This window comes from Periophthalmus magnuspinnatus, chromosome 14 (assembly GCF_009829125.3).
Source record: "Periophthalmus magnuspinnatus isolate fPerMag1 chromosome 14, fPerMag1.2.pri, whole genome shotgun sequence".
In the NCBI taxonomy this organism is placed as follows: Eukaryota; Metazoa; Chordata; class Actinopteri; order Gobiiformes; family Gobiidae; genus Periophthalmus; species Periophthalmus magnuspinnatus.
The window spans coordinates 32206646-32233509 of NC_047139.1; the positions used below are offsets into that span (position 1 = coordinate 32206646).

The following is a 26864-nucleotide window of genomic DNA, read 5'->3' on the forward strand; positions in this document are numbered from 1 at the left end:
TAACTATTAAGAATAAATACCCTCTGCCCCTCATTGACTCTGCGTTTACCCCTCTCCACGGCGCCACTATATTTTCTAAGTTGGATTTACGTAACGCTTATCATTTGGTGCGGGTGAGGGAGGGGGATGAGTGGAAAACGGCCTTTAAGACTCCTATTGGACATTTTGAATATCTAGTTATGCCCTTCGGACTCACTAATGCCCCAGCGGTGTTCCAGGCACTTATCAACGATGTTCTCCGTGATTTCCTGAATCAGTTTGTGTTTGTCTACTTGGATGATATTCAGATTTTTTCCAGGTCCCTGCAGGAGCACAGGCAACATGTCCGCCAAGTGCTACAGCGCCTGTTAGAGAATAGACTTTTTGTTAAAGCGGAGAAGTGCGAGTTTCATGCTGACCAGGTTAGCTTTCTGGGGTTCATTATAGGGCGGGGCCAGGTGAAGGCGGATCCAGAGAAGGTCAAGGCCGTGAGGGACTGGCCAGTTCCTACCAACCGGAAGCAGCTCCATAGGTTTATTGGGTTCGCCAACTTTTACAGGAGATTTATTAGAGACTTTAGCAGAGTTATTTCCCCCCTCACGAGACTCACATCCCCTGCTCAGACGGTCACCTGGTCTCGAGAGGCCCAGGCCGCTTTTGATAGGCTTAAGACTATGTTTACCTCTGCTCCTATCTTGCATCAGCCCGACCCCTCTCGACAATTTATTGTGGAAGTGGATGCCTCCGACACTGGTGTCCTCTCCCAGAGGTTCGACCCCCACGACCGACTGTTCCCCTGCGCCTTCTTCTCCCGGCGGCTGTCCCCAGCGGAGGTGAACTACGATGTGGGGGACCGCGAGCTGCTCGCCGTTAAGCTGGCTCTGGAGGAGTGGCGGCACTGGCTGGAGGGGGCAGAACTACCGTTTCTGGTATGGACAGACCACAAGAACCTTTCGTACATTCAATCTGCCAAACGCCTTAACTCTCGCCAGGCTCGCTGGTCCTTGTTTTTTAGCCACTTTAACTTTGCTCTTACTTACCGGCCGGGGACCCGTAATGTGAAGCCGGATGCCCTCTCCCGCCAGTTTGCTCAGGAGGAGGCCAGTACTGCTCCGGAGACTATCCTCCCCTCGTCCCGTGTGGTTGCCACTCTCCGCTGGGAGATTGAGGACTTGGTACGGGAGGCCCAGCGCAATGAGCCAGCTCCAGGTAACCCCCCCCCCCCCCCCCCGTCACACTATTTGTTCCTGACACTGTTCGCTCCCAGGTACTGCAGTGGACTCACGGATCCCGATTCGCTTGCCACCCCGGAGCCTCCCGCCACTCAGATGACACTTCTGGTGGCCTACCATGGACAAAGACACTAGGGCCTATGTCTCCGCATGCGAAGTGTGTGCCCGGGGGAAGTCGTCTCACTCACCGCCGTCAGGACTGCTGCACCCGCTCCCGGTTCCGAGGCGACCATGGTCCCATGTAGCGGTGGATTTCGTGATGGGCCTACCTCCTTCCCAGGGTAACGCAGTCATTCTAACCATTGTTGACCGCTTTTCCAAGGCAGCCCGTTTCGTCGCCCTACCCAAGCTTCCTACTGCGAAGGAGACAGCGGACCAGCTTACGAATCATGTGTTCCGCCTGCACGGCATTCCGCTGGACATTGTTTCCGACCAGGGGACCCAGTTCACCTCCCAGGTCTGGCGCGCCTTCTGCGAGGGGTTGGGGGCCTCGGTGAGCCTCACCTCGGGGTTCCATCCCGAGTCTAATGGGCAGACCGAACGCACCAACCAGGACCTGGAGAGGGCTCTTAGATGCATGGTCTCCGCCAACCCGGCCGCTTGGAGCACCTATCTCCCGTGGATAGAATACTCCCACAACTCCCTGGTGAGCTCAGCAACGGGAGTTTCCCCATTTCAGGCCTCGTTGGGGTACCAGCCTCCACTCTTCTCCTCCGAGGAGAGGGATCTGGCGGTGCCTTCCGTCCAGCACCATCTTCAGCGCTGTCGCCGGGCCTGGCGGAGGACTTGGGCGGCGCTCCTTAAGGCGGGGGCTCGCATTAAGATGGTGGCTGACCGCCGGCGCGTTCCAGCTCCCAACTATGCGCCCGGGCAGTCGGTTTGGTTGTCCTCGAGAAATATCCCGCTCAAGACTGACTCACGCAAGCTTTCCCCCCGATTCCTTGGTCCCTTCAAGATCGACAAGGTTGTTAACGACTCTGTGGTACGGCTGCAGCTTCCCCCCTCGCTCCACATTCATCCCACGTTCCATGTCTCCCAGATCAAGCCGATCCGCACCAGCGACCTTTGCCCTCCTTCCGGTCCCCCACCTCCCGCCCGATTTGTCGATGGTCACCCAGCCTTCTCTGTCCGGCGGCTCATCGATGTCCGCCGGAGGGGTAGGGGGCTCCAGTACCCGGTCGACTGGGAGGGATAAGGACCCGAGGAGTGTTCATGGGTGCCCAGGGCCCGCATCTTGGACCCGGACCTGGTGAGAGACTTCCACCGCGCTCACCCGGATAAACCTGGGGGTCCACCGGGAGGTGTCCCTTAGGAGGGGGGGTACTGTCACGGTTCCTGTTTTGCTCTCCCTGCGCCCTCGTCTTCCCCCCTCCCTCACCTGTCTGTCTCCGAAGCTGAGCGGAATCCGGACTCCTCCCACGCGCACCTGCTCCCCATCAGCGCAATCAACGCCACCTGCCGCGGATAAGAGGGGTCCGGACGAGTCACTCGGCGCCAGAACGTCCGCATGTTTCACGTGATTATGCTCATGGCTTAGTACTTTGATCCTTTCTGGTACACTCTTGTCTTATTGGAACTTTTTTGCTCTGCTCCAGATCTCCGCCCCAGAACCAGCTCCGGACTCCCCCAGCACCCGCACCTCCGCCCTGGTATGGTCTTGTGTCTTCATTGTCGTGCACTTGTGTCTCTCCGCGCTCACGGACCTGCACCCACGCTCCCCAACTACTCTGGATTTATGAACTATGTTATTTCGGACACTATGCTATGAAGCAGCCTCGTTCCCCGGCCTTGTGGATAAATGAACTGTGGTTTCTATGAACACTTATTGTGAATAAAGACATTGTTGGTGGTTGCTGGTTACGACACCCCCACACCATTACACCACCACCACCAGCCTGCACAGTGGTAACAAGGCATGATGGATCCATGTTCTCATTCTGAATGTCTCAACAGAAATCAAGACTCATCAGACCAGGCAACATTTTTCCAGTCTTCCAACTGTCCAATTTTGGTGAGCTTGTGCAAATTGTAGCCTCTTTTTCCTATTTGTAGTGGAGATGAGTGGTACCCGGTGGGGTCTTCTGCTGTTGTAGCCCATCCGCCTCAAGGTTGTGCATGTTGTGGCTTCACAAATGCTTTGCTATATTCCTCGGTTGCAACGAGTGGTTATTTCAGATACCGTTGCTCTTCTATCAGCTTGAATCACTCGGCCCATTCTCCTCTGACCTCTAGCATCAACAAGGCATTTTCGCCCACAGGACTGCCGCATACTGGATGTTTTTCCCTTTTCACACCATTCTTTGTAAACCCTAGAAATGGTTGTGCGTGAAAATCCCAGTAACTGAGCAGATTGTGAAATACTCAGACCGGCCTATCTGGCACCAACAACCATGCCACGCTCAGAATTGCTTAAATCATATTTCTTTCCCATTCTGACATTCAGTTTGGAGTTCAGGAGATTGTCTTGAACACGACCACACCCCCAAATGCATTGAAGCAACTGCCATGTGATTGGTTGATTAGAAAATTGCATTAAGGAGAAATTGAACAGGTGTTCCTAATAATCCTTTAGGTGAGTGTACACTGTCTATAAGTAAATGAAGATATTATAATGTCAAATTTAAAAGCCCTCTTGTTGTCACAGATCATTCTATGTTTTATTTTTTATTTTTTGGAATGTAATTATTTATTTAACATTTGTATACTGATATAAAACGATTTGACTGATAAAAGGTTTTCTTATCTACAAGGCAAGTTTATTTTTTATAGCACAATTCATGCACTAAGTGCTTTACAGAATATGAAAGACTTTAAAATCACATTACAAACAAATCCAAACCAAAATAATCATCATAAAATAAACATTAAAAGGAGAAGAATAGAAACATTTGAATCTAGACTTAAACTTTGTCAAAGTAGAGGTCTGTCTCTCCTCTTTTGGAAGACTATTCCAGGTTTTAGCTGTATAGACTCCCCATGTTTAGTCCTGACTCTGGGCACCAGCAGGAGGCCCTGAAGTCCTCAGAGTGTGAGATGGTTCATATGGGAGATGTACTTTAGTGCTAGGCCCTGGAGAGACTTGTACTCTAAAGTCTATTCTCTGAGCCACAGGAGCCAGTGCAGAGACCTGAGCACAGGACAAGTACTTCCTGGTTCTAGTCAAGATCCGAGCAGCAGTGTTCGGATGTACTGCAGCTGTCTTCACGCTCGTTTGTAGAGGCCAGTGAGTAGGCCATTACAGTTATGTATCTTAATGAAAGTAATAGGGAGTGAGTGAAAAAAACAAAAAAAGTCACATAGTGCACACCCAAACCAAAAATGTTTGACCACCATTTTTGTGACACCACCTCTTCCTGACTAAAAGTTCATAGTAAAAATTGTATTAACAATAAAATTATGTTCTGAAATGGCTTGTTCCTGTACATGGAGTATTTCAGTTAGAATAAACATCTGATTGTCCTGACGTTATGACTGATTCTTACAAGTCAGTTGGCCCATATTATGGCTGTTTGCCTGTTTGCAGGGCCTTAATACTAACCCTCTAACATTCCATCTGATTTACACTTAAGTAACAATGGCATTTCAAATTTCAATAAATACACAAAACCACGCCTTCCTTCACTTCCAGTGCCTTTCAGAAATCAAACTGGGTTGCCAAGAGGTCAGTACCTTTAATGCGTTTACTTTTTGCACAAACTGACAGGAGCATTGTAGGTTTTGGGTGCTCTCATCCTGCGCTGTCATGTCATCTGTCCAACAGTCCAAAGAGTCTTATTTCCCAGCATTCTTCAGGGCACAACAGAGCACTGGCACTACAAAGGAAACTCTACTTTTTATTGACATTGAATGGAGTGTAAGTGGAGCCAATGCTTTTTTGTCGACAGTTCAAGGTGCACTCTGTAACTTTTCTGGTGGATGTTTTGCCAGAATGTTGATTGTCCATAGAGGCCAGTAGGTGATGTCAAAGTTGACCATCAAATCTGTGGAGAGACAACCCCACTTAGAATAAGGATTCATGTTTCCAGTTTTACTTTGTTGGTTTTATTTTATCTATTTTTTTTCTAAAAATCAAAACAAAATTTTATATTGCAAGATAGTTTATGCTTTAGTGGGAAGTATTTGAGATTCTCTCCGTAAAGAAATGCAGGAAGTGGACTCCACCAGAAAAGTTAGTAAGGTTTATTCCTATGCAAAAATAAAAATGAAAAATCTAATAGAAGAATAGAAGATTACAATATGGCAAATACATAGTTATCATAACATGTATTACATGTATGCATGTATTCATCCCGTAGAACACACAAAAATGTATCATCATCAGTATTGTAAATTCCTTACCCCGTTGGCAAATAATTTAGGACCACAAAGTCAAAATAATTCAGAACTTGACATTTTTGCAGTGTGCTGTCAGACCTGAACGCGCAAGTGCCATCATGAACCGGATAATTCTCCTTTATTGAAATGAGCATTTCTGTCCATAATAACTCATACATCTTCTGCACAATCGGCTGTCATCTCTGTCCTCCATCTGTGTCTTCTGCTACTTCCTGATTTTTCCTGATCTAAATTTATTTTTCGCTCTCCATCAAGCCCCTGGCCCCTGTTTTGCTCAAAACATGTCCATCTGCTATAAATGATAATCACATTGTACCTGAGGTTGCTTCAGAGACATTTTAAAGAAGGAGATGCTTAGAGAGTCGCTTTTGTATGATGTCATACAGAGGGAGGAGTGAATTATCACCACTGGTAATGTGTGGTGTCAGACAAGTGGAACATTCTCCTCAAAGGAAGAAAGGGGATTTGACCTATTGAAACCTCAAACTCTTTAAGATAGTATTTTTAAATGGCACTATGTAACATTTTGGTGGGACTATCTTCTTGTCTCCATGTAGATGTTATTGCTTTGCCATGAATGTTCCACAGTCAGTGGATCTCATTGTTGTGAATCGCATAAGGGTGGTCATACTCTTCTACCTTGTTATTGGATGGGATCAGCATATATGGTCATCTTCATTGACTGGTCTGTGCTAGAACAATGTCAAAGTGGACACAGGGGGAGATGTGCCTTCATCTCAGAGGGTTGTCCCATTTTGCCAATGATGTTATTTGGGAAGGGCACACAATAGAGGACAGCTCTTGGCACCTGAGCAGCAGATTGGTCTAAGGTTCATAAATCATTAAAAACATTCTCATACAACCTAATACAATCGCCAACAGTGAACAGTGAGTATTCAGGCTATTTCTATGTTAACGGCCTGTGCTCTCAACACATTGTGCATGCATACATTTAAAGACCTATATCCATGCACACAGCAGACTGGCATACTGATTCAAGCTCCAAAAATAGCTGTGCTGATGCTTATGCAAACACACACACTGATATCTCCCCTATTTGAGCAACATGTTTAGTCAATGGAGTACTTTTTTAGGTAATTGTAATGTCAGGTTTCTTTCACATTGTCCCTCAAATTGTAATTGTATTTATTTGCAATAGTTTATATATGCTTGTTCAATTGGTGTTAAACCAAGTGAATTACTACAAAGGAGAAATGTAATATAGGATATTTTAAGGGTTGACTGGTCAGGCTGGAATTTAAAGGTCCTACATTACACAAAATAGATTCTTCTGAGCTTTAAGTCATGTTATAATGTTGGTACATCATCAAAAACACCTGGAATGGTGTTTTGTTTCATTCCCACATCTGAGTAATCCTTTATTATTAGTCTGTCTACATCTCCACAGTTCAAAATATTCTGTTCCACCTTGTGCTGTCACATAGTTGTAGTATTCAAGTTAACAGCTACATTTTACTTTCTGCACAGTAGAGATGGGTAGTTTCATGGCTGAAATTATCTAAACGATTCTAGTAAAGAAACAAAATGGAGCCTTTATTACCTGTATTACCACATGACATCACAAGGTGGAACGGTATTTTCTGTCTGGGAGAAAAACTCAGCCTAAATATGCAGAGTTTTGTCTTTAAAATTTAACTACTAGATTGCTATAGTTATTTCATACAGTAATGTTATAGACCCAGAGTACTCTTATCTCAGGTATTGTGTGGTGGTAATAATCTATAATAATCTTTGGGAAAATATTGTAGTAGCATTATCAATAACCTGTCAATAATCTGGACAATGTTTCTTGTTTTATACTAGTAACATTTAACATTGCATTGATGTCTCCTGTGTCCATGTGTTGTCCGGTCTGTGTCCCTCCTCAGTTTGACATGCAGCAGCTGTCTTTGGACGAGCTGAAACAGGTTCTCTTCCACGCCTTCAGAGACCACCTGACTATGAAGGACATCGAGAACATCATCATCACGGAGGAGGAGAGCCTCAACGAAACGTCGGGGAACTGCCCGGAGTACGAAGGAGGTACGTGGCGTCAATCACACTCACAATCAAGACGCAGGCGCTTGAGTGAGGTGGGATCAATAGTTTTTGATATTGGCGAAAGAAGTACTCAGTTTTTGTTACTTAAGTAAAAGTACAGATACCAAAAAAATTACTCAAATAAAAGTAAAAGTATCATATGAATTTATTTTATTTTATTTTATTTATTTTTTTCTGGCTGTTTTAGTTTTTTGTATTTTTGTTTGCTCAAATTATGAATGTGTTAACAATAAACCCCTCAGCCTTTTCAGCAGGTCTTAAACAATAATGAAAAATACTTTTACTTTCAAAAATGTAGTGGAGTAGAAAGTACAGATATCTTCTCTCAAATTTAGTTAAGTAAAAGTAAAAAGTATCCACTTTAAATTTGACTTAAGTAATGTACAGATACCTATGTATTTAAGTATAATACTTCATTAAATTCTACTACTGTTTTTTGAATGGGTAAACGTTGTTGATTGGATTCTGGTAAGTACAAATGTCAGCCATAAAATGAGAGAGTCAGTGTTTTGTTTGTTTTTTCCTATGTTTTTTGAGTCATGGGACACTTTTTTGGTTGAAAATATTCCACTGTACACGACCCTTCAAAATACTGCCACATCACGTTTGATAAAAATAAAGAGGCTCATGATGTAGGTATTGTCCATGCCGCTATCATGGTGGTGGTGATTCATTTGCTTTTTACTTTTTATAAAATGCATTTGTAAATTTTGTCAAGGCACACCTGGCAGTCCCTCAAGGCACTGTTCCCCGTACACTGACTGAAAACCATGCAGTCATGACTCAGGAGGTAATTAAAGGTCCTGTATCCAATTTGACTCTGTTGTAAAAGCAGCTGTTATTGCACAAAATCAGATCTTTATTTGGTGTCTGCATTTAAATATAAGACATATTTTTCCTTGATCATAAACCTGGAAGTAGAACTGGTGTATGGTTAGTAGGTTTTTCTCCATGGTTGTGCTAAGTTGTGAAACAGCCTTAAAAACTGATGCCTCTGAAGAATTTGGACCACTATTAAAGGCCAATTCTGGAAAATCAACATTTTAGAGCTTTCAACAATGTTTCCCCTCACCAATTACTCAACCAAAGTTGTATTTGGAGTGATTTGTGCATGTTTGAGCAATCTTTAATCGCTTATTTTCAAGACACAATATTGCTGATCAATTCCCGTTTTCACCATCACCGGCATACTCCCACTGCTCTCTGCTTACTGCATTATCCAATTTTATTTTCTTAATTGATGATACACATAGGATTCAGTAGTGTTGCATAGTCATTTTGGTACTAATGAAAAAATCCGCTACTCACTGGCATGATCTGCAGCTATCCATCAGAGGCGCAGATTCTTTCTTGTGATGTTTACAGCGGCATCAGCTCCCATTGGGCACAGCAGTTTTCTAATGTGGAAGTCAGCAGACTTGTTTCTGTTACTAAGTCATTTTAGATCAAGTCTGAATTAATACCTGCATTTACTTATATCCAGAAAAATAAAAGCATGGGGATAATATCAACTTTAGGCAAAGACAAAAGGCACATTACTGGTAAATGGACCTGTTAGCGTAAATAGCCACACAAACATTGCCACAGATATAATTATTTATCCCAATCTGAACATTAAAGTATAATTTGATGGCTATTAATCTAAATGGGCACAGTGATTCTGCAAGGCTCAGTTTCAAACGTTTTTAAAGAGGTAATACAATAGTCAGCAGCATTGTCCAAAACATGTAAAAGTAAATGGTGTTTTATGCTCAAAAACAGTTAGAACAGCATTATGATTTCTTTTAACTTACATTATAGAGTAGAAAATAGAAAAATGTGAACAAAGTTGGGGCTCTGATCAGATTTACGCTGTATGAATATTGCAGGAATATAACATTAGTCAAAAATAATCCGTTTCTTTATTGTAACTGCTTCCACTGTGACTTATTTTATGAAATGAAAATATGCTGACAAAATGTTAAAATAATGATAATGCATTTGGTTTACATAGCACTTTTACAGGTGGTCAAATTCTTTACAATTCCATGCATTATTTATTCACCATACTCGCCCAGCATATTAAACCATGGTGGCAGTGGACTGAAGTCCAGTGGCACAGCAACAGTATGCATTGGTTGGACCACTGAGGAGTTTCAGCACCAACTGTCATGTTTTAGTAATATGGTAGGCAGCACAATTTTTTATTACATAGACATATCATTTTTTACTTTATAAATACAACCCCATTTCCAATGATGTTGGGACGCTGTGTAAAACTTAAATACAGAATACAATGATTTGCAAATCCTTTTTAACCTATATTCAACTGAATAAACTACAAAGACATGATATTTAATGTTCAAACTGATAAACTTTATTGCAAATATTCACAAATTTTCAATTTGATGTCTGCAACACGTTCCAATAAAGCTGGGACAGGGGCATGTTTACCACTGTGTTACATCACCTTTCTTTTTAACAACAATCATTAAACGTTTGGGAACTGAGGACACTAATTATTGAAGCTTTGCAGGAGGAATCCTTTCCCATTCTTGCTGAACTGAATGTCTTCAGTTGCTCAGCAGCGCAGGGACTCCATTGTCGTATTTTGCGCTTCATAATGCACCACACATTAGCAATGGGAGACAGGTCTGGACTGCAGGCAGGCCAGTCTAGTACCCACACTCTTTTACTACGACACCATGCTGTTGTAACACGTGCAGAATGTGGCTTGGCATTGTCTTCCTGAAATAAGCAGGGATGTCTGTCGGTTTCAGTTCTGTTGCAGAAGAACAGGCGCAGAGGCTCGGGAATCGTTCTGTAGATTTTTATTTTACAGTCGGGTTAAAGGCAGCGTATAGCAAAATTCAAAGCAGAATCAAATGCAAAGTCCATGTAGAATCAAATGCAGAGTCTAACAATTTGCGATTATACCAGTGTTTTTAATCATCTCAGGGTGGGTGTTACTCGTTCTGTATCAAAGAAGCTATTGTGAAGAAGTGCCAAATGTGACCTTGGCCAAAATGTAACGTTATGTCTGAGAGTAAGAAATGACACTGTCTTGTGGGAGACAGGACATTTTGTAAGCACTGTAATATATTTGTATATTGTTCACAATTCCCCCTTTTGATTACATACACATGTGATCACAAAAAGAAAGGCGCCAGTCGCTACCTTTCAACAAAAATAAAATAAACCACCCAGAAAATCATAAGTCTTAGCTAAAACATAAAAAATATATAAAAATTATCAATATCAAGTGGATAATTTCATAAAATGTTAGCAGAGCTTCAAATCATAAAACATTGTGTAAAATATGTGACATTCAGATTTATAAAATGTGTATGACACTCGGACAGCATGGATGAAACAAAGAGCAGCTACTGAAGGAAACACCAACAATAAAATTAAATTTAAACTGAGTCAGTTTCAACGTCAGAGTCATCTGGTGAATCATTCGTGGATAGGGGTTCAGAGGCAGACAAATGCAAAAGCTGAGTGTGTGGTTGTTGTTTAGCTATAGCAGTAGTGATAAGTCGTAGACGTTTAGGTAAAGTAGGATTTTGTGGAAAGTCTGGCTTGTGTTTATGGGTCCAGTCAGTAGTTGAGGCAATTGTAATATACAATAGAGATTTTTCTATTTGAGAGTTTACAAGGGTCAGTCGTGCAGATCAGAAAGTCACATATGTCAAGTTGTACTGTACAGTCCTGTCCTTCTAAACAATTAATAATGAATCTTTTTCCTCTAGATTTTAAACCTGTTTCTCTTGGTGCCCTTTTCAGTGCTCTCCGTTTCATACCTGTATTGTTGCGATCCCCTCCAGCCGGAGGGTGCATGTCACTTGTTATATTTGTTGCGTTTGTGGTTGATCTTGTTGGCTGTCCAAGGTCCTCTTTCTCACTATTGTGTAGATACCACCAAGCTAAAACAAGAAAAATAGAAATGATTAAGAAAAAATAAAGAAGTTCACGTAAGGTACATGGAAAATGAGGGCATGGTCTATACTCCCCCTTTTTCTCTCTCTTCTTCCTCCCCCGGAGCCCCGGGGTTGGGTGTGCCTGGTCCCTCCCCATCTGGTTCTGGAGCTGCTGTGTTGATGTCAGTGCAAACTTCGGCAAGGGTACGTTGAGTGGGGTCCACTGGACACTTGATGCAATGTGATAGATGGTACCAGAACTTAGAATCGCCGTGCTGGACCTGCACAGATCTCCCGATTGATTGAGTGAATTTGTAGGGTCCAGTTTGGTAGGGTTGAGTCCAATTATTGCGTTTGTGTACTTTAATGTAGACCCAGGAACCAGGGGCCAGGTCATTGTCAGCGTCTGGAGTCATTTAAACAGTGTGAGTCCTTTCTCTGCATTTGAGCATTTCAGAGACTATTTTCTGCAGCATTTGGACATAGTCATGATGTTGTTTACCCCAGTCAAGGAAAGGAGAGTCCTCGGTGAAAGGTCCAATTTGTTTGTGCATTTCTCGTCCAGTCAAAAGCATGTGAGGTGTAAAACATGTGGTTCTGTTTACACTGTTCCTGATGTCCATCAAGACAACAGGAAGAGCTGTGACCCAATCTATTTTGCAAGTTTGCCAAACCTTAGCTAGTTTTCTCTTAATAGTAGCATTCATGCATTCAACTTGACCCTGGCTTGAAGGATGGTAGATACAACCAAAATGCTGAGAAATGTTTAAGGCCTTTAATGAGTCGCGGACTACCTTAGCTGTAAAATGAGTTCCATTATCTGACCTGATCTGATAAGGGACACCAAATCTAGGGATTACCTCCTGCACTAAATGTTTAACAACTTATTTAGCTGACTCTGTTTTGCACAGAAATGCTTCTACCCATTTAGGGTACTCGCACACAATCACTAAAAGATAACGAAAACCGCGAGGGCCCATATCCATAAAATCCATCACAATCTTCTCAAATGGTTTATTTGGAAGTGTAAAAGTGCCAGGTGGAGTTTTACAGGTCTTCTTGGGGTTCATAGTTTGGCAGGTGTGACAAGTGTCAATCCAATATCACAAAAGCGATTTCATGTGTGGGTGCCACCAAAGGTCAATGTGTTTCAGGAGTGCTTCATAGCTTCTGTGTGTTGGTCCATGATATTCATCAAATAGCATCTGTAAGAGTGGTACTGGTACAACAACTTTTCCTTCATGGTTTCTCCATAGTCCATCTTCATCTTTTTTAGCTCCTCTCTGTGTCCAGACAGAATGTTCATATGCTCCAGCTGCTTCTTGGATTTCTCTTACATATGTTTTTTTTCGATGATTCCTTGTGGTGTCATCTCTGGTGCTGTGTCAAGCATTTCTGGTATTTTGTCTTGTGTTTCTGTGTCAGTTTCTCCATTTGTAGTTGAGAAACTTCGGGCAGCCATTGCTCTTCCATTGTAGTTGGCAGCTTGTTTTGCGGCTGTGTCTGCTACATGATTTCCTTTAGTGTGAGCTTTGCATTTCATTATGGCCACTCTTCTTGGTAGCTGTACTGCCTCCGGATCAGTTAGGACTTGTGTCCAGTAGACTGTGGTTAGTGCTTTCAAATCTTCTATCACAAGTATAAAATCTTGGTGTGGTTCTTTGGTTCCAGGCTTCTTATCAATTTGATAGTCTGTGATTTTGTGAGTAGTTTGTGTCCTTCTGGACAGAAAACTGGAGACAATGAGAGTTTGCACATAAGATCTCTTCCGCAGAGCGAGATTTCACAATCTGGTAGGTATAGAAATTCATGTTCAGTAGTTAAATCCTCCATGCTTACTGCCAATGGTTCAGTGAAATATTTTGTTTCTGGTTTTCCTAAACAGCCGGAAATGGACATAGTCTTCGTAGTCAGTAAAAATGGGTGTCTTATGCAGGAAACTGTGGCTCCTGAGTCCATTAAAAACATATTTTCTGTCCATTTATCATCAAGACCACCATTGGCTCGCTTTTCCATAGTTTCAGTGACTGGCCTTGGTATGGCTGTAGGCCCCTTCATTTGTCATATTCATGAAAACACCCGTGGTCATCAGGATATTGAGCGTAGTTGTAACGGCGAAGTGGCATCATTCTTGGGGCTTGGGGTAGTCCATATTGTCCTGGACTTTGTTGTGTCACCATGGTTGGAGGTGGTTGTATCTGTGGTTGGACCTGACTTTGTTGTGTCATCATGGTTGGAGCTGGTTGTATCTGTGGTTGTTGGTTGTGGTTGGCATCAGCGGCTGAGCATTTTGCATGAAATTTTGATTGTACCCCTGTTGTGGCGGCACCTGATTGTATCCATGTTGTGGCTGAATTTGTTGTTGCCTTAGTGGGCAGTGTCTTAACCAATGTCCAATTCCACCACATGCATAACATTGATTGGGTTGCATATTCATGTTTCCTCCTCTCCCTCTTCCTATTCCTCCTCGTCCACTCCTTCCTCGTCCTCTTCCTTGTCCTCCTCGTCCTCTTCCTTGTCCTCCTCTTCCTCCAGGAGCCGTGTAGATTATAACTCCTGGGTTCATTTGGGCTGTAGCAGGAGCTGGTGGTTGTTGTTGTACTGCTGGTTGTTGGACAGGTGGAGCTTGTTGTTGAATGATCATCTTGATTGCAGCAGCAAGTTGACTGGTTGTGGCAGTTTCTTCTTTATCATCTTCTTGGACTGTCAGTACCTTTGTAGTTTTCTTCTTGTTTTCTTTCTCTTTGACTTCTTCCTGGTTTTTTTTTTTTTTTTTTTTTTGTAATTTTAGTGTAGCCATTTCCATATTTAGTTTCTGCTCTTCATTTTCACTTTTAGACTGGAGCCATTTAGAGACAAAGCGGCTGCATTGCATGTCAAATTCTTCTTCTGGCTTAGAGTGGAGGCCCACTACTTCACTCAAGCATTCTTGAACTGGCTCTGACCAGAGCTGAGAAAAACATCACTGTGGATCCAGTTCCTGTCTCCAGGGGTTCTCGTGTTGTGTCATAGAATAGTGCCTTGGCTCTTTGTTTGTATGTGTGGTTATCTTCACCGCTCTTCATCTGCAGGGACAGCAGTCCATCATGGAGCATAGTTGGGAAGCAGTTTTTCAGTTCTTCTGACAGGTGAAGCTTGAATGTGACCAGGCCTGTGTTACTTTGAATTGGTGCATGAAGCTTTTGTTGTATTGCTCAACGTATGTTTTCTGCAGTTGTCTCATCAGTGGCTCTCACCAAGGCGGCTTGTATGTCTCCCCAGCAGAGGGTTAATCCTGCTGTGTACTTAAGCAGAGCACGGAGCCAGGCCAGGCCACTCTGGATGATGCGTGGGAGGCTCATCATCAAGGAGTTAAAATCTTTAAGTTGCAATGGTTGGTACAGTGGCGTATGTCCGGGCATTACTCTCAGTGGTGCAATGTGGGCTTTTCCTGGTGTTTCTCCTGGGCCCCAATCGAGCAGGTCAGTTGGTGGCTCTTGTCGTTTTCCATGGAGGGGTGTCATAGATCTATTTATGAATGTGTCTTGTACGCTCTGAATGTCCACTATGGTGGTGAACGAGCCCGTGATTGGCTGTGGTTCTTCTGGTTTAACGTCTGATGGTGGCAATGTTGATGGTGTAGCTCTTTTTTCCAGGACATGTAGCATGCTTTTATCAAGTGGCTTCAGTATTATTTTGGCTGTTTTCTTAGGTTCATCTGGGTCAGTAGAGCTGCCAGGGTCACTTGTTCTGTCACTGGTTTGTCTTGAGATTCCCTTTGGCACACAGTGTCTGGTCAGGTTAGTCAGTTTTTGTGTTGTTGCCACTTGTGATTCCAAAATGTTTGTTAGTGCACTGAGCTGGAGTTGGATATCTTGAAGTTTTTCATCTATAGGAGTGGATCCAAGTGGGACCAGAGACAAAGCTCCTCCCTTCACTTTGTGTGTTGCTCCTTGTATCATTTCTTCTGCTGTGGTGGGGGCAAACAGGTTGGCTTCTGATGGTTGGTATGAAGGTGGGTGGCATAGTGTGGAGCTGGTGGGGGTTGGGGGTGCTTGTGGAGCCATCAACCAATCAGTTTGTAGTCGAGGTATGTCTGGGTGGAATTCTAGCTTAGACTCAGCTCCTAAGTGGCTTTTTGTGCACTCCCTGTGAGAAATGCCATCGTCAAATGAATTTCTATGAGGTCTCACAGAATTTCTTTTGTCATGTTGTCTTGCACCTTCCTTTTCCTCCCCTTCATCAGCACTTTCCAAATTTTGGGTCCAGCCAATGCTGCTTCTGGTGTTGTAGGAATGACGTTTCTGCTCATTGCCATTATTTCTTGTGTACTTATTAAGTACAGGGTAAATACCAGCGCTTGTAGTTTTTTCTTCTTCTGTTTCAGCTTCTCCTTTGGCAGGTATTTTCTTGAATGCCACCACTTTTCCTGCCTTTTGTTTGGGTTTTAAGACCAGTACATAGGCCAGTGTCTGTTCATGCTTCTGGATTTGGAGTTGCTTTGCCCATTTTTCAATTTTTTTGTGCAGTCTCTAGTTTGTCTTGGTGTTGTTTAATTTTGTCTTCGTTTAACATCTTGCCATGAGTCCAGACTGGGTGTGTCTGATGATGCATGACCTTTGCCGTGTGGTAGCTCATGATTTTTTCCCATTGGGCATTGGTTGGGGCAAGCACATCTTTACCGCAATGAACTAACCTTTTTGCACTATATTTACTAAACAGCGTTTTAATCAGTGTGATTTTAGCTTTAGCTTGTTTAGGATCTGGTTCGTCCTCACGAATCTTGCTCTGTAAATGCTCTAGGAGCTCAGTCATTTTGATAAATTGTGCCATTTTGTATAATCAATTTCAGCGTTTTTTAAATTAAAATCCAAAATATCTAAAACATAAAAAAATGTTTTTTATAAGAATATCGTTTATTAGAATTAATACAATTTTTTTACCGTATTATTAATTTTGAAATTTGAAATTTGTACTGTCACTTCAAGAGTGTGTATCACGCAGCACTTAATCTACAATCAAAACTAGTTCAAAATAAAACACACACCACACAGCACCTATTAAGGTATCTAGCACACACTGCAAATTAATGTAACTTTAAGAATATGGATCAGACAGCACCTTTAAAATCATCCAGCACACACTGCAAGCTACTGTCGCTTTAAGATTTTTTCATACAGTACCTTTAAAAGCATCTATAATACACTACAAACCACTTTCCACTTTGCGTCAGTCCATCTCAGGTGAGCTCGGGCCTAGAAAAGCCGGCGGTGTTACCGGGTGTTGTTGATACATGGCTTTTGCTTGGCATGGTACAGTTTTAACTTGCACTTGGAGATGTAGTTAACTGACAATGGTTTCCTGAAGAGTTCCTAAACCTATGTGCTAATATCCGTTACACATTCATGTCTGTTTTTAATATAGTACCGCCTGAGGGATCGAAGGTTATGGGCATTCAATGTTGGTTTTCGGCCTTGCCGCTTAGGTGCAGAGATTTCTCCAGAGAGAGTCTTCTGATAATGTTATGGACCGTAGATGATGAAATCCCTAAATTCCTTGCAATTGTACATTGAGAAACATTGTTCTTAGATTGTTGGACTATTTGCTCACGCAGTTGTTCACAAAGTGGTGAATCTCGCCCCATCCTTGCTTGTGAATGACTGAGCCCTTCAGGGATGCTCCTTTTATACCCAATCATGACACTCACCTGTTTCCAATTAATCTGCTCACCCGTGGAATGTTCCAAACAGGTGTATTTTAAGCATTCCTCAACTTTTCCATTCTTTGTTGCCCCTGTCCCAGCTTTATTGGAACCTGTTGCAGGCATCAAATTGAAAATGAGGGAATATTTGCATAAAAAAAAAAAAAATTATCAATTTGAACATTAAATATGTTTTTTAGTTTATTCAGTTCAATGTAGGTTGAAGAGGATTTGCAGATCATTGTATTCTGTATTTTTATTATATCTATATTTTTTTAAGTTTTACACAGCGTCCCAACTTCATTGGATATATAGCTGTATATGTGTATTTTCATGTAAAGGGCTATCCCCTGAAACACAAACCTTCCCTTTCAGCTGAGTGACTGTTACAAAAGCAATTACCTCAAACTCAAATGTTTCTTTATTTGACTAGTCATTTATTCAGCTTCGTTTAGCAGAATTAAAATGTTTTGTTAAGACTGTGATGTGACCATCGAGCTGTTGACAAGTCAGAGCACAGTTTGAATAGGGCATTGTCTGTAGAAAGAGGCAGTGAAACGCAGCAGAACTGAAAAATGAATCAAATAAGCTGAGTTAATAAGGGCAAAATGAATAAGGAACTGCCCAGACTAATGCAGAAACAATATCATCCCACAAGATGCACTGGAAAAGATGAAATACATCCATTGTCCGTGTTCAGTACTTGTTTCTTATAAACCATTTATTTGTGGAGATAGATAAACTTAATGCCTTATTGTGGAAGATTAGCAATAACATTTCTATGACGACAAGCAGATAGTGGAACCTTTCCCAGAAAGGTTACACAGTGCACCTTTAATTTTGTTGAGTAGTCCAGGTGTTGTCTTGATATTTGGTCCTGTGTGTTGTCCTGTCTTGGGTTTGGTTTGGAACTGGTATGTTTGTAGTCCTGGTTGGAACGTAGTGCGATTAGAGTGGAAATGCAAAAGTAAATCTGTAGCTGACAACATCAAAGTCCATTAAGCAAGACTAAGGACATTGCTTTGAATTTCAATGTAATATTTATCACAGTTGAGTAGCTGTAATGATCTGATTTAGTTCAGAGTTGAGATCTTTTGTTGTTATTGTAACTGCTTTTGTATGTGACATTTGGTTGCTATGCCAACAAGTTGATGTGAAGGCTCCATTGGTCAGTTACTGGTCTGTTTTGGAGACTGGCTCTAGTGAATTGAGATTACTGTTGTTTGTCTCTTGTTTTTGTGTAGGTTATAGCCTGCAGTAGCCTTATGTTCAGAGAATAAGCAACCAGAAGATGACAGTTGTCAAACTGTAGACCTGGTTTACTGTTTTTGGTTGATATTGGATTTAGTCTTGGTGTCATCCTGGATCATATTACATTCCTATTTTGACTGGTGTTCTTGTAGTATTTTTGTTTAAAATGTAATATATTGTGTTGTTTTTGTCTGGGTTTATACATATTTTAGTCTGGTGATGTATCATTCATTGTTCCAAGAAAGAAAAGGTTTCAAATGTAATCATCTGAACAATGCTTTCTTGAAATTGAGACATTTCAGCTAACCATTCAGAAGCCATTATTAAATATAAACACTGATCTGAAGAGCTATACTGAAAAATTTCTTGGAATTATGTGAAGAAACCATATAATTCTTGCTCTTTTCAGCTTCCAAAGGGTTAGCTGAAATGTCTCATTTCAAAGAGAGGGCATTTTATATAGTAGTAGCAGTAAGTGCTAACACATAAGATATTTAGATCACCATGTTACCTTTTATTGTTTTGAAAATGCTAAAAATAACATATTAACATGTTTTATAAGTTTCTCTTTCATTTTTGTCCTACCTCCGCTTACTCCCTCACACATCACATATTCAGTGTGTGCTAATGCTAATGAAACTACTGCACATCAAATCAGGTTTGTCAAGTTGCTGTGTACAGTTTTGTATCATGTTTTTTTAATATTTATGTAGAATTGTCATGTGGGAGCATGGGTGATCTAGGCTTGTGGGCGGTGCATTGGACAGAATGTTATAGTCAACTGTAAGGAGGGTTTGAATAGGGCCCGTGGGAGACTGCGAAAATACTGAAACATGGATGACATCTAAAACCTCTTCAGGCATGTTTTTGATGAGGAAACAATGTTATAACATGGTAGAAAGCCCAAAAAAAATATATTTCAAATTGCATAATACCCCCTGTTTAAGAAAACATTGTCTAGATTTGAAATCTTTTCTACCATTTTCTAGTTCTAAATTTGACCTGAAATCTCTGGCCAAATCCGTTGTAGTTCATGTACAATTTAGATTCAATCTGGTTTATGTATTGTATTTTGAAATCCTAGTCTAGTATTGTTGAGATAGTCTAGTTTGTGTGTACTTCATCTCATTTCTTCAATAAACACTTTGACAACCAAATATTTGTCACAGTTGCTGTAAAACAGCTTTGAAATGCTGTACGTATGATATCTACAGCGATAAGACCGAATGTTTTATCTAAAGGTGCAGAAACAGAAATATTGGACACCTCTCCCCAGGTGTTAGAGGTTCATTTCCAAAACTAAAAAAGTCCATAATCAAATACAATTGTATTTTTATTGCCAGTAAATAATTAAATACAATTTTCTTCATCTGGACAGTTGCGAAGGCAGCAGATTACATACTCTCTACTCCTCAGACACTTCCTCATTCATGGAAATGCATTGAATCTTTGCCCCCGTGGTTCATCCCAGAGCTCTCTTGGGGCATCCCTCTGCACCCACAGTTTCAGGGGGGTACGGGACACATCAGAATAAAGCATCTTTGTGCTGCTTTTCCTGCACTCATTTGACCTTTTCGATATAACAGTGCTTATCATATTTTCAGACTCATGTGGATGTACACAAATCACAAGTGGAAAAAAATATGCCAATTTTAATCAAACTCTATATATGTCTGCTGCAAGTAAAATAAAGAAAAGAAAAAAAAAATACATGCAATAGCCTATATGGAAGAAGTAGAGTATATAAGTATGAAAATGGTTTGCAGGGGACTGAAAAATATTACACAAGATGTTTGAAAAAATGAATGAAGCACTAATTAATTAGTTAATCTGAGTTGAGAGTAATTTGATTTTGTTCTAAATAATGGGTGATCAATAAGCCCCTTTGATTCACTTGTGCAACACCTTTGAGTTTGAGTCAGGTTTGAGGCACAACAGAGGACATGCTGACCAGACTGATGTCCCTCTGTACAAAAAATACAGCGAGATATCATTTTGACTTTGAAGCTGGCAGTCTTTGTTCCAACTAAATCAAATGTAGACAAGATAAAAGGGAGCATTATTCCAAAAAGGGGTGAAATGGCTTCTAAATAGTTTCTTTCTATCACTGATGTGGGCCCAACTGTTTGCAAAACTAGAGCAAGAAGATGAAGAAACACTTGACTAAACATCTCTTTGCTTTCCTCCAAATGTTTGTGGTTTTGACGGATGCGCTATACAGAGACATTAAATGAAAAACAGAGCAGGCAAACAAGTACAGATCCTTTCTCTGCACTTAACCCCGGCTGGCAGTTTTCCACAATCCTTCATGCCTCCTTCCCTCTTCCAGTGGGACAATCTCTCCTTTTCTCTCTCCTTACTTCTCTTTTTCCCTCTCTCCTTTCCTCTCTTTCCCTCTCTCTTCACCGCGCTCCTTCCCCCTCTCCTCTTCAGATCCTGGCAGCTCAAATGTGATTTATTGATGCATCGTGTGATTTTAGCAGACGCAGAGGGGCTGACAGCAAAGGAGAGGGCTGTGTTGTTGTCTTCACTGCAAGGATTATTGAAGGACACATCTGGCTCACCTCACATATCCACTTTTCTGAAATTTAGCTCAATTCCAATCCACTGTAACATTTTGAGAAAAAAATAAATAAATAAATATATATATATATATATATATATATATATATATATATATATATATATATATATATATATATATATATATATATATATATATATATATATATAAATTTATTTTTAAATTTGTAAATAAATAAATTTATATTTTTATTTTATTATTCTGAAAATATTGTTTTATAGATTTTTACTTGGACTGATGTTTTATAATGGCGTACCAAGATTAAATGCTTTCTTCAATGAACCACAAGTCCATTATGCAGTACTGCCCCCTGTCTGCTGCAGTTAGTAAAATAATTCAGATCCACCTTAAATGTCATATTTTGGCTCATTACCATCCTTTATTTCCTATTATAAACAGCCTATATGTTTTACTTGTTTTCCTTTTATCCATCCATCCATCCATCCATCCATTTTCTTCTGCTTATCCGTGGCCAGGTCGCGGGGGCAGCAGTCTAAGCAGGGACTCCCAGACTTCCCTCACTCCGGACATGTCCTCCTGCTCCTCCGGTGGGACCCCAAGGCGTTCCCAGGCCAGCCGAGAGACATAGTCCCTCCAGCGTGTCCTGGGTCTTCCCCGGGGCCTCCTCCCGGTGGGACATGCCCAGAACACCTCCCTAGGGAGGCATCCAGGAGGCATCCTGAGCAGATGCCCGAGCCACCTCAGCTGCTCCTCTCGACGTGTAGGAGCCGCGGCTCTACTCCGAGCTCCTCTCGTGTGACTGAGCTCCTCACCCTATCCCTAAGGGTGCGCCCGGCCACTCTGCGGAGGAAACCCATTTCGGCCACTTGTATCCGCGATCTTGACCTTTCGGTCATTACCCAGTGCTCATGACCATAGGTGAGGGTAGGAACGTAGATTGACTGGTAAATCGAGAGCTTTGCCTTTGGACTCAGCTCCTTCTTTACCACTACGGACCGATACAGTGACCGCATCACTGCAGACGCTGCACCGATCCAACTGTCAATCTCACGCTCCATCCTTCCCTCACTCGTGAACAAGACCCCGAGATACTTGAACTCCTCCACTTGAGGCAGAGACTCACCACCCACCCGGAGAGGGCAAACCACCAGGTGGTTTTCCTTTTATTTATGTATTTATTTATTATTTTTTGTCTGTGGCAAATCATTACTTTTGAAAAGAATGAATATCAAAATATATATATATTTTTTATACTAGTCAATAATAGCACTGTCTTTGCCTAATGGTGATCTCCTTCTCTCCATGGGGATGTATATATTTAAGGCTATACCGGAAACATTCCAAAGCAGTAACATTGTTATGGAGACGGTGGCAGACAGTCCACCAGAAAAGTACCATAGCGCACCTTTAATGTTCAGACAAACCTCTTTGCCAAACCCATAATAGAATGTATGTAGACCATACAGTAATATGGCCGTATTGGCGACACCTGTCCATCAATTGTCATTTCTTTCCAAATGTAAGAATGGGTTTTTGTGCCTCTGGCCCGAACTGTTGAGGGCAGATGGTGACTCACCTGGAGCTGGGGTCTGGCTGTTAAAAAAGCAGTTTTTCCTTTCCATTCACGCCAAGTGCTTACTCATGTGGAATATTCTGGTTTATAACCTGAATTAAAACTATAGCATGGTCAAAACCTCACACCCTAAAACTGTGAACTGGCAGATTGTAATTCAGTTGTAATTTCATGCTATTTAAAGTCAAAGTCTGTACAAAGTCTGTACCTAATTTTGATTTCTTCTCGTTAGGATAAATGCCTTATAGCGCAGTGTATTGTAAATGCAGATAATAGAGAACTCAATGCCTGGCAAATCCAGAATGATATCTCTCTGTAATTTTTAAACACATTGATATCAGTCTGGTTCCCTCGTCCTCTGTTGTGTCTCAAGCCCGGTCAAACAATTAAACAAATCTGTACAATCATATCTGTTTTTTACAGTGACATATGCGAAATGAAGGAGCTCATTGGTCAACTATGATTTACAAATAAAATCTAATTTATCTCACCTCAGCTTAACAGAGTCCAGGGCTTCACTCATTGCTTGTGCAGAAATCTGCAGTTCTTTTCAGCCCACTGTGATTTTGTTTTCATTATTATTTCCGATATGGACCACACATGTCCCCGATTGGCTAATACACCTGTCAGTCACACCTATTTGAAAATAGGGAGATTCACCAATGACGAGTTTCACATCTTCATAGAGTATTGAAGAAGTGTGTATTCTGGATCCCAGGCAAGAGAAATGATTGAAAGTCATAATCTATGAATTTGCAAAGAATTTTTTGGAGTAATAAGTAATATAAAAGCTACAGGGACACAACTTTCTGTCCAATCAGGAACATTATACAAAATAAGCAGAGTTGACAGTTGCCATGCAGAAACAACTGCCTGAGACTACTTCAGATAGTTAGTATGTGTCATAGCGCAATAAATTGCCAGAAAAGAAACTAATTGGGCTGGGTTAACAGTTCAAACTAAAACATGTTCCTGACTCATTGTTGAGAATGAAGTACAGCTAAATGTGTGCTTAAATGTTTGTGGAAAAGGCTAAAATTATGCTTCTTATTTAAATCAGCTATACATTTTGTTTTAAGGAAAGTCTCTAACCTGGGACACTGAAAACCCAAATATCAGGACTGAAAAAGTGGAATTGGTGCATCTCTATCAAAACACCCAAACTCCACCCAAGGTCAGAGTCCGGGGGGGGGGGGGGGGGGGGCTTATGAAAAACAGTGTGATTTAAATTTTCAGTTTAGTAGCTATTTCGCATTTTGTCCTAAATTAAAATGGTACATGTAACTAAACTGTATTTTGTTCTTGTTTATTTTGCAGTACATCCCAAGAAGAAGAACCGTCAGACGTGCGTGCGGAAGAGCCTGATCTGCGCCTTCGCCATGGCGTTCATCATCAGTGTTATGCTCATTGCGGCCAATCAGATGCTCCGAAACGGCATGGAGTAGTCGCCGTAGTAACGACTTACACTGTGAGCATAACTGGGACAGGACCTGCAGGACTCATGAACCTCACACTCTTGACTCTAAAACAGGCCAAAGCCCGAGCACTTGTTCAACCATCACTACTGTTTCTCTACACTTTGATTTGAACTTTAGCGGCATGTGGAGTCAGTCTGTTTGTGTTCAAGTTCTCACTGTACAAGGCAGAACATCAATGAGTTAGATCATGGCGGAAAAGTTTTTTTTAGTTTTTTTTTTAGTACCTCTAAGTGATTGTCGCAAATGTTATCTGCATTATCCTGCAATGTTGATATGAGCAGAATAGATTGACTGAAAGATATCAGATATATAATTAGTTGGAGCTGCCTATTTTGAAAGTGCCCAAATGTTATATGTTGTGTATAGATAATAATGATTTTGTATTGATAACATTTTACATGTTTGGGTCAATTTTGTCAAAATATATGATGAGATATTTCTACTTACTCAGCAAAATATCTGCAAACAGAGTAATTTGACCTTATATACATTGTGACATACATCCTTTTTTATTCAGGCTTGGCACAGACACCAACCATCTGTTTTGTGATGCCTGTAGAATGTACTGAATGTAGTCATTTAACCATTTGACTTGAACAAAAGACTTTTCCACTATGCATAATTCATTGATGTGACCTTGAAAGATGAATATTGTTATCTAAAATAGAAAACGACATTTTGTATAAATATAAGGGGTATAACTTACTGTTTTTGCTGCAAAGACAGAGACCACCCTTTAACCTTGACTTTTGCCCAGAACGTGTCTAACACCAGGTGCTTTGAGCTAATTTCCATGAATCGTGTACACAATTACTCACCCAAAACTAATCATAAAATCAATATGAGCTTTGAATGCGTTTGTAACCATTGCACCACGTATTCTTTTGAATGTGCATCCTTGGATCTGCCCTCTAATAATCTCGGGCCGTATGAAATTTTTATGTACAAGGAGCACAAGTTAACACTCAGAGAGGGACCATTGGAGAATCAAAATCAAAATGTCCCTTAAATACAAATACACAGATACTAATTGACAGGACACATACTGTACAGTACTGTGCTAAAATTACAGCGAGAAGTGAAAAATATAGTGACATAGAATACAATATACTTCACTTTAGCTAGCCAATAACCGTTTCCATGCAAAATGGTCTTATACAATTTTAATTTTATGTCATATTCTTTTTTTAAATATTGTGAGCATTCCTGAACAATAACACAACAAATTTTGGTCTTATCTCATCGCTGCTTTACCATTGTTGCAAGATGGAGCCTGTGTCTTGGCAGGACCTTTCCATGTCCTTCATGTTTTGTGTTTTCATATTTCTTCACTCACCAAAACCCACTGAAAACTTTTGCACAGTACTGCACCCAGCCATGTCAATATCTATCATCTCAAATTTAATACATACTGCGGTTATATTATGTGAAATGGTTTGGGGCGATGAACTGAGATAAATGACTGTATTTTAACTATGGTGTGGGGGGTATGTTTTATTTATATCTCCATTGCAATACTGCCCTTATGTGGTGAATATAGGCCACACGCACACAAAAGCATGCAAGAGAACACACTGCCATAGTAAACCATAGTAATGACACCATTCCTCTGGAACCCATTGTAAATATAGCCTATGTAATGTATTACTCCTCTTTACTGACGAATGTATAATGAGTAGAAACTAGTGAGATACAGTATTTCAGCGATATAAAGTAGAGCTGTGACTGTTGGTGTTGGAGAATGGTGAAGGGTGCCATCCGGTGGTCACCAAATGAACTGCCATTTATATGACAGTATTGACAGGAGATTTAGCTTTGATCAGAGAGGGTTGGAGAGGTAAAAAATGAACTATTGTCACTTATTTAAAATAGATTACTTAGATGAAATAAAAAATTTAAAAAAAAGTATTTGATTAAAACAGCCCAAGTGAGTATTATACAGTGACAGTAAAATTTGCATTCAAGAATTGCAATGTACATAATTGAATAGTATTTTGAACTATTACTTAGTAAATATGAAAAAAAAGAAAATCAAATTCACACAATGCAAAAAAGGTTTGTTGTTTTTTTGTTTAGTTTTTTTGTTTGTTTTTTAACTAAACAGGACCTAGCAATTAGAGTTACTTTAACAGTATTATTATTTAGTTTAATGTTATTAAAGTAAAACTGAAAAAAAAAGAATAAAAAAGCATACTTTACAAAAACTCTCTTACATAAAATATACTCAAAAAGTGAAATGGTGGTTTGTTGAGTGAAAAGTTCTAACTGTTTGTGAGTTGAAGGTGAGTGTGAGGAGCCTTTTGTGTGGAGCAGCAGCGTTTTACAGGCTTGAACAAGGCGAGACAGGCAAGGAACAACGAGACCTGCAGGAGTTTAACGCACTCCTCTGTTTTTCACATAAACAAAAGAAATAGGACACAGTGACTGAAGAGCTGCACAATATTATAATAGTTTGTCTTGAAGAAAACTTCAGAAAACATACCTCACATTTGCATATCTGAGGTGAAGTGAAGTTAAAAATAGGCTGTTACAATTGTGGAAAAGCTACCTGTGAATATAAATTGAGCACAGTTTGAGAAAAGCACTTTTTTTTTTTACTTTTACATTTAACAAACTCAGTTCAGGACTTGTTTCTAACATATATTTCCAAGTACATATTTATTTACAATAAAGCTTCATATTGTCAACTTTATATTATTGCTGGTTTTCAGATTCTAATATGTGGTTTTGTCATACTCCCAAGGGTGTTTTTTTTTTTTTTTTTTTTTTTTTCCAATAGGCTCTGTGGACATGGCCTATTGAAAAAAAAAAAAAGTCTATTGTTCCAACGT

At 40.8% G+C, this 26864-nt stretch overlaps 1 protein-coding gene across 1 annotated transcript in view; it reads left to right on the forward strand.

Moving 5' to 3' along the window:
- The window catches only part of caln2 (calneuron 2), a 63651-nt gene extending 39651 nt beyond the window's left edge, over positions 1-24000 (forward strand). The window contains exons 5-6 of the mRNA XM_033979008.2: positions 7436-7589; positions 23873-24000. Coding sequence (XP_033834899.1) covers positions 7436-7589; positions 23873-24000 — 282 coding nt within the window. The remainder of the gene's footprint in view (positions 1-7435; positions 7590-23872) is intronic.
- Positions 24001-26864: the final 2864 nt, after the last annotated feature.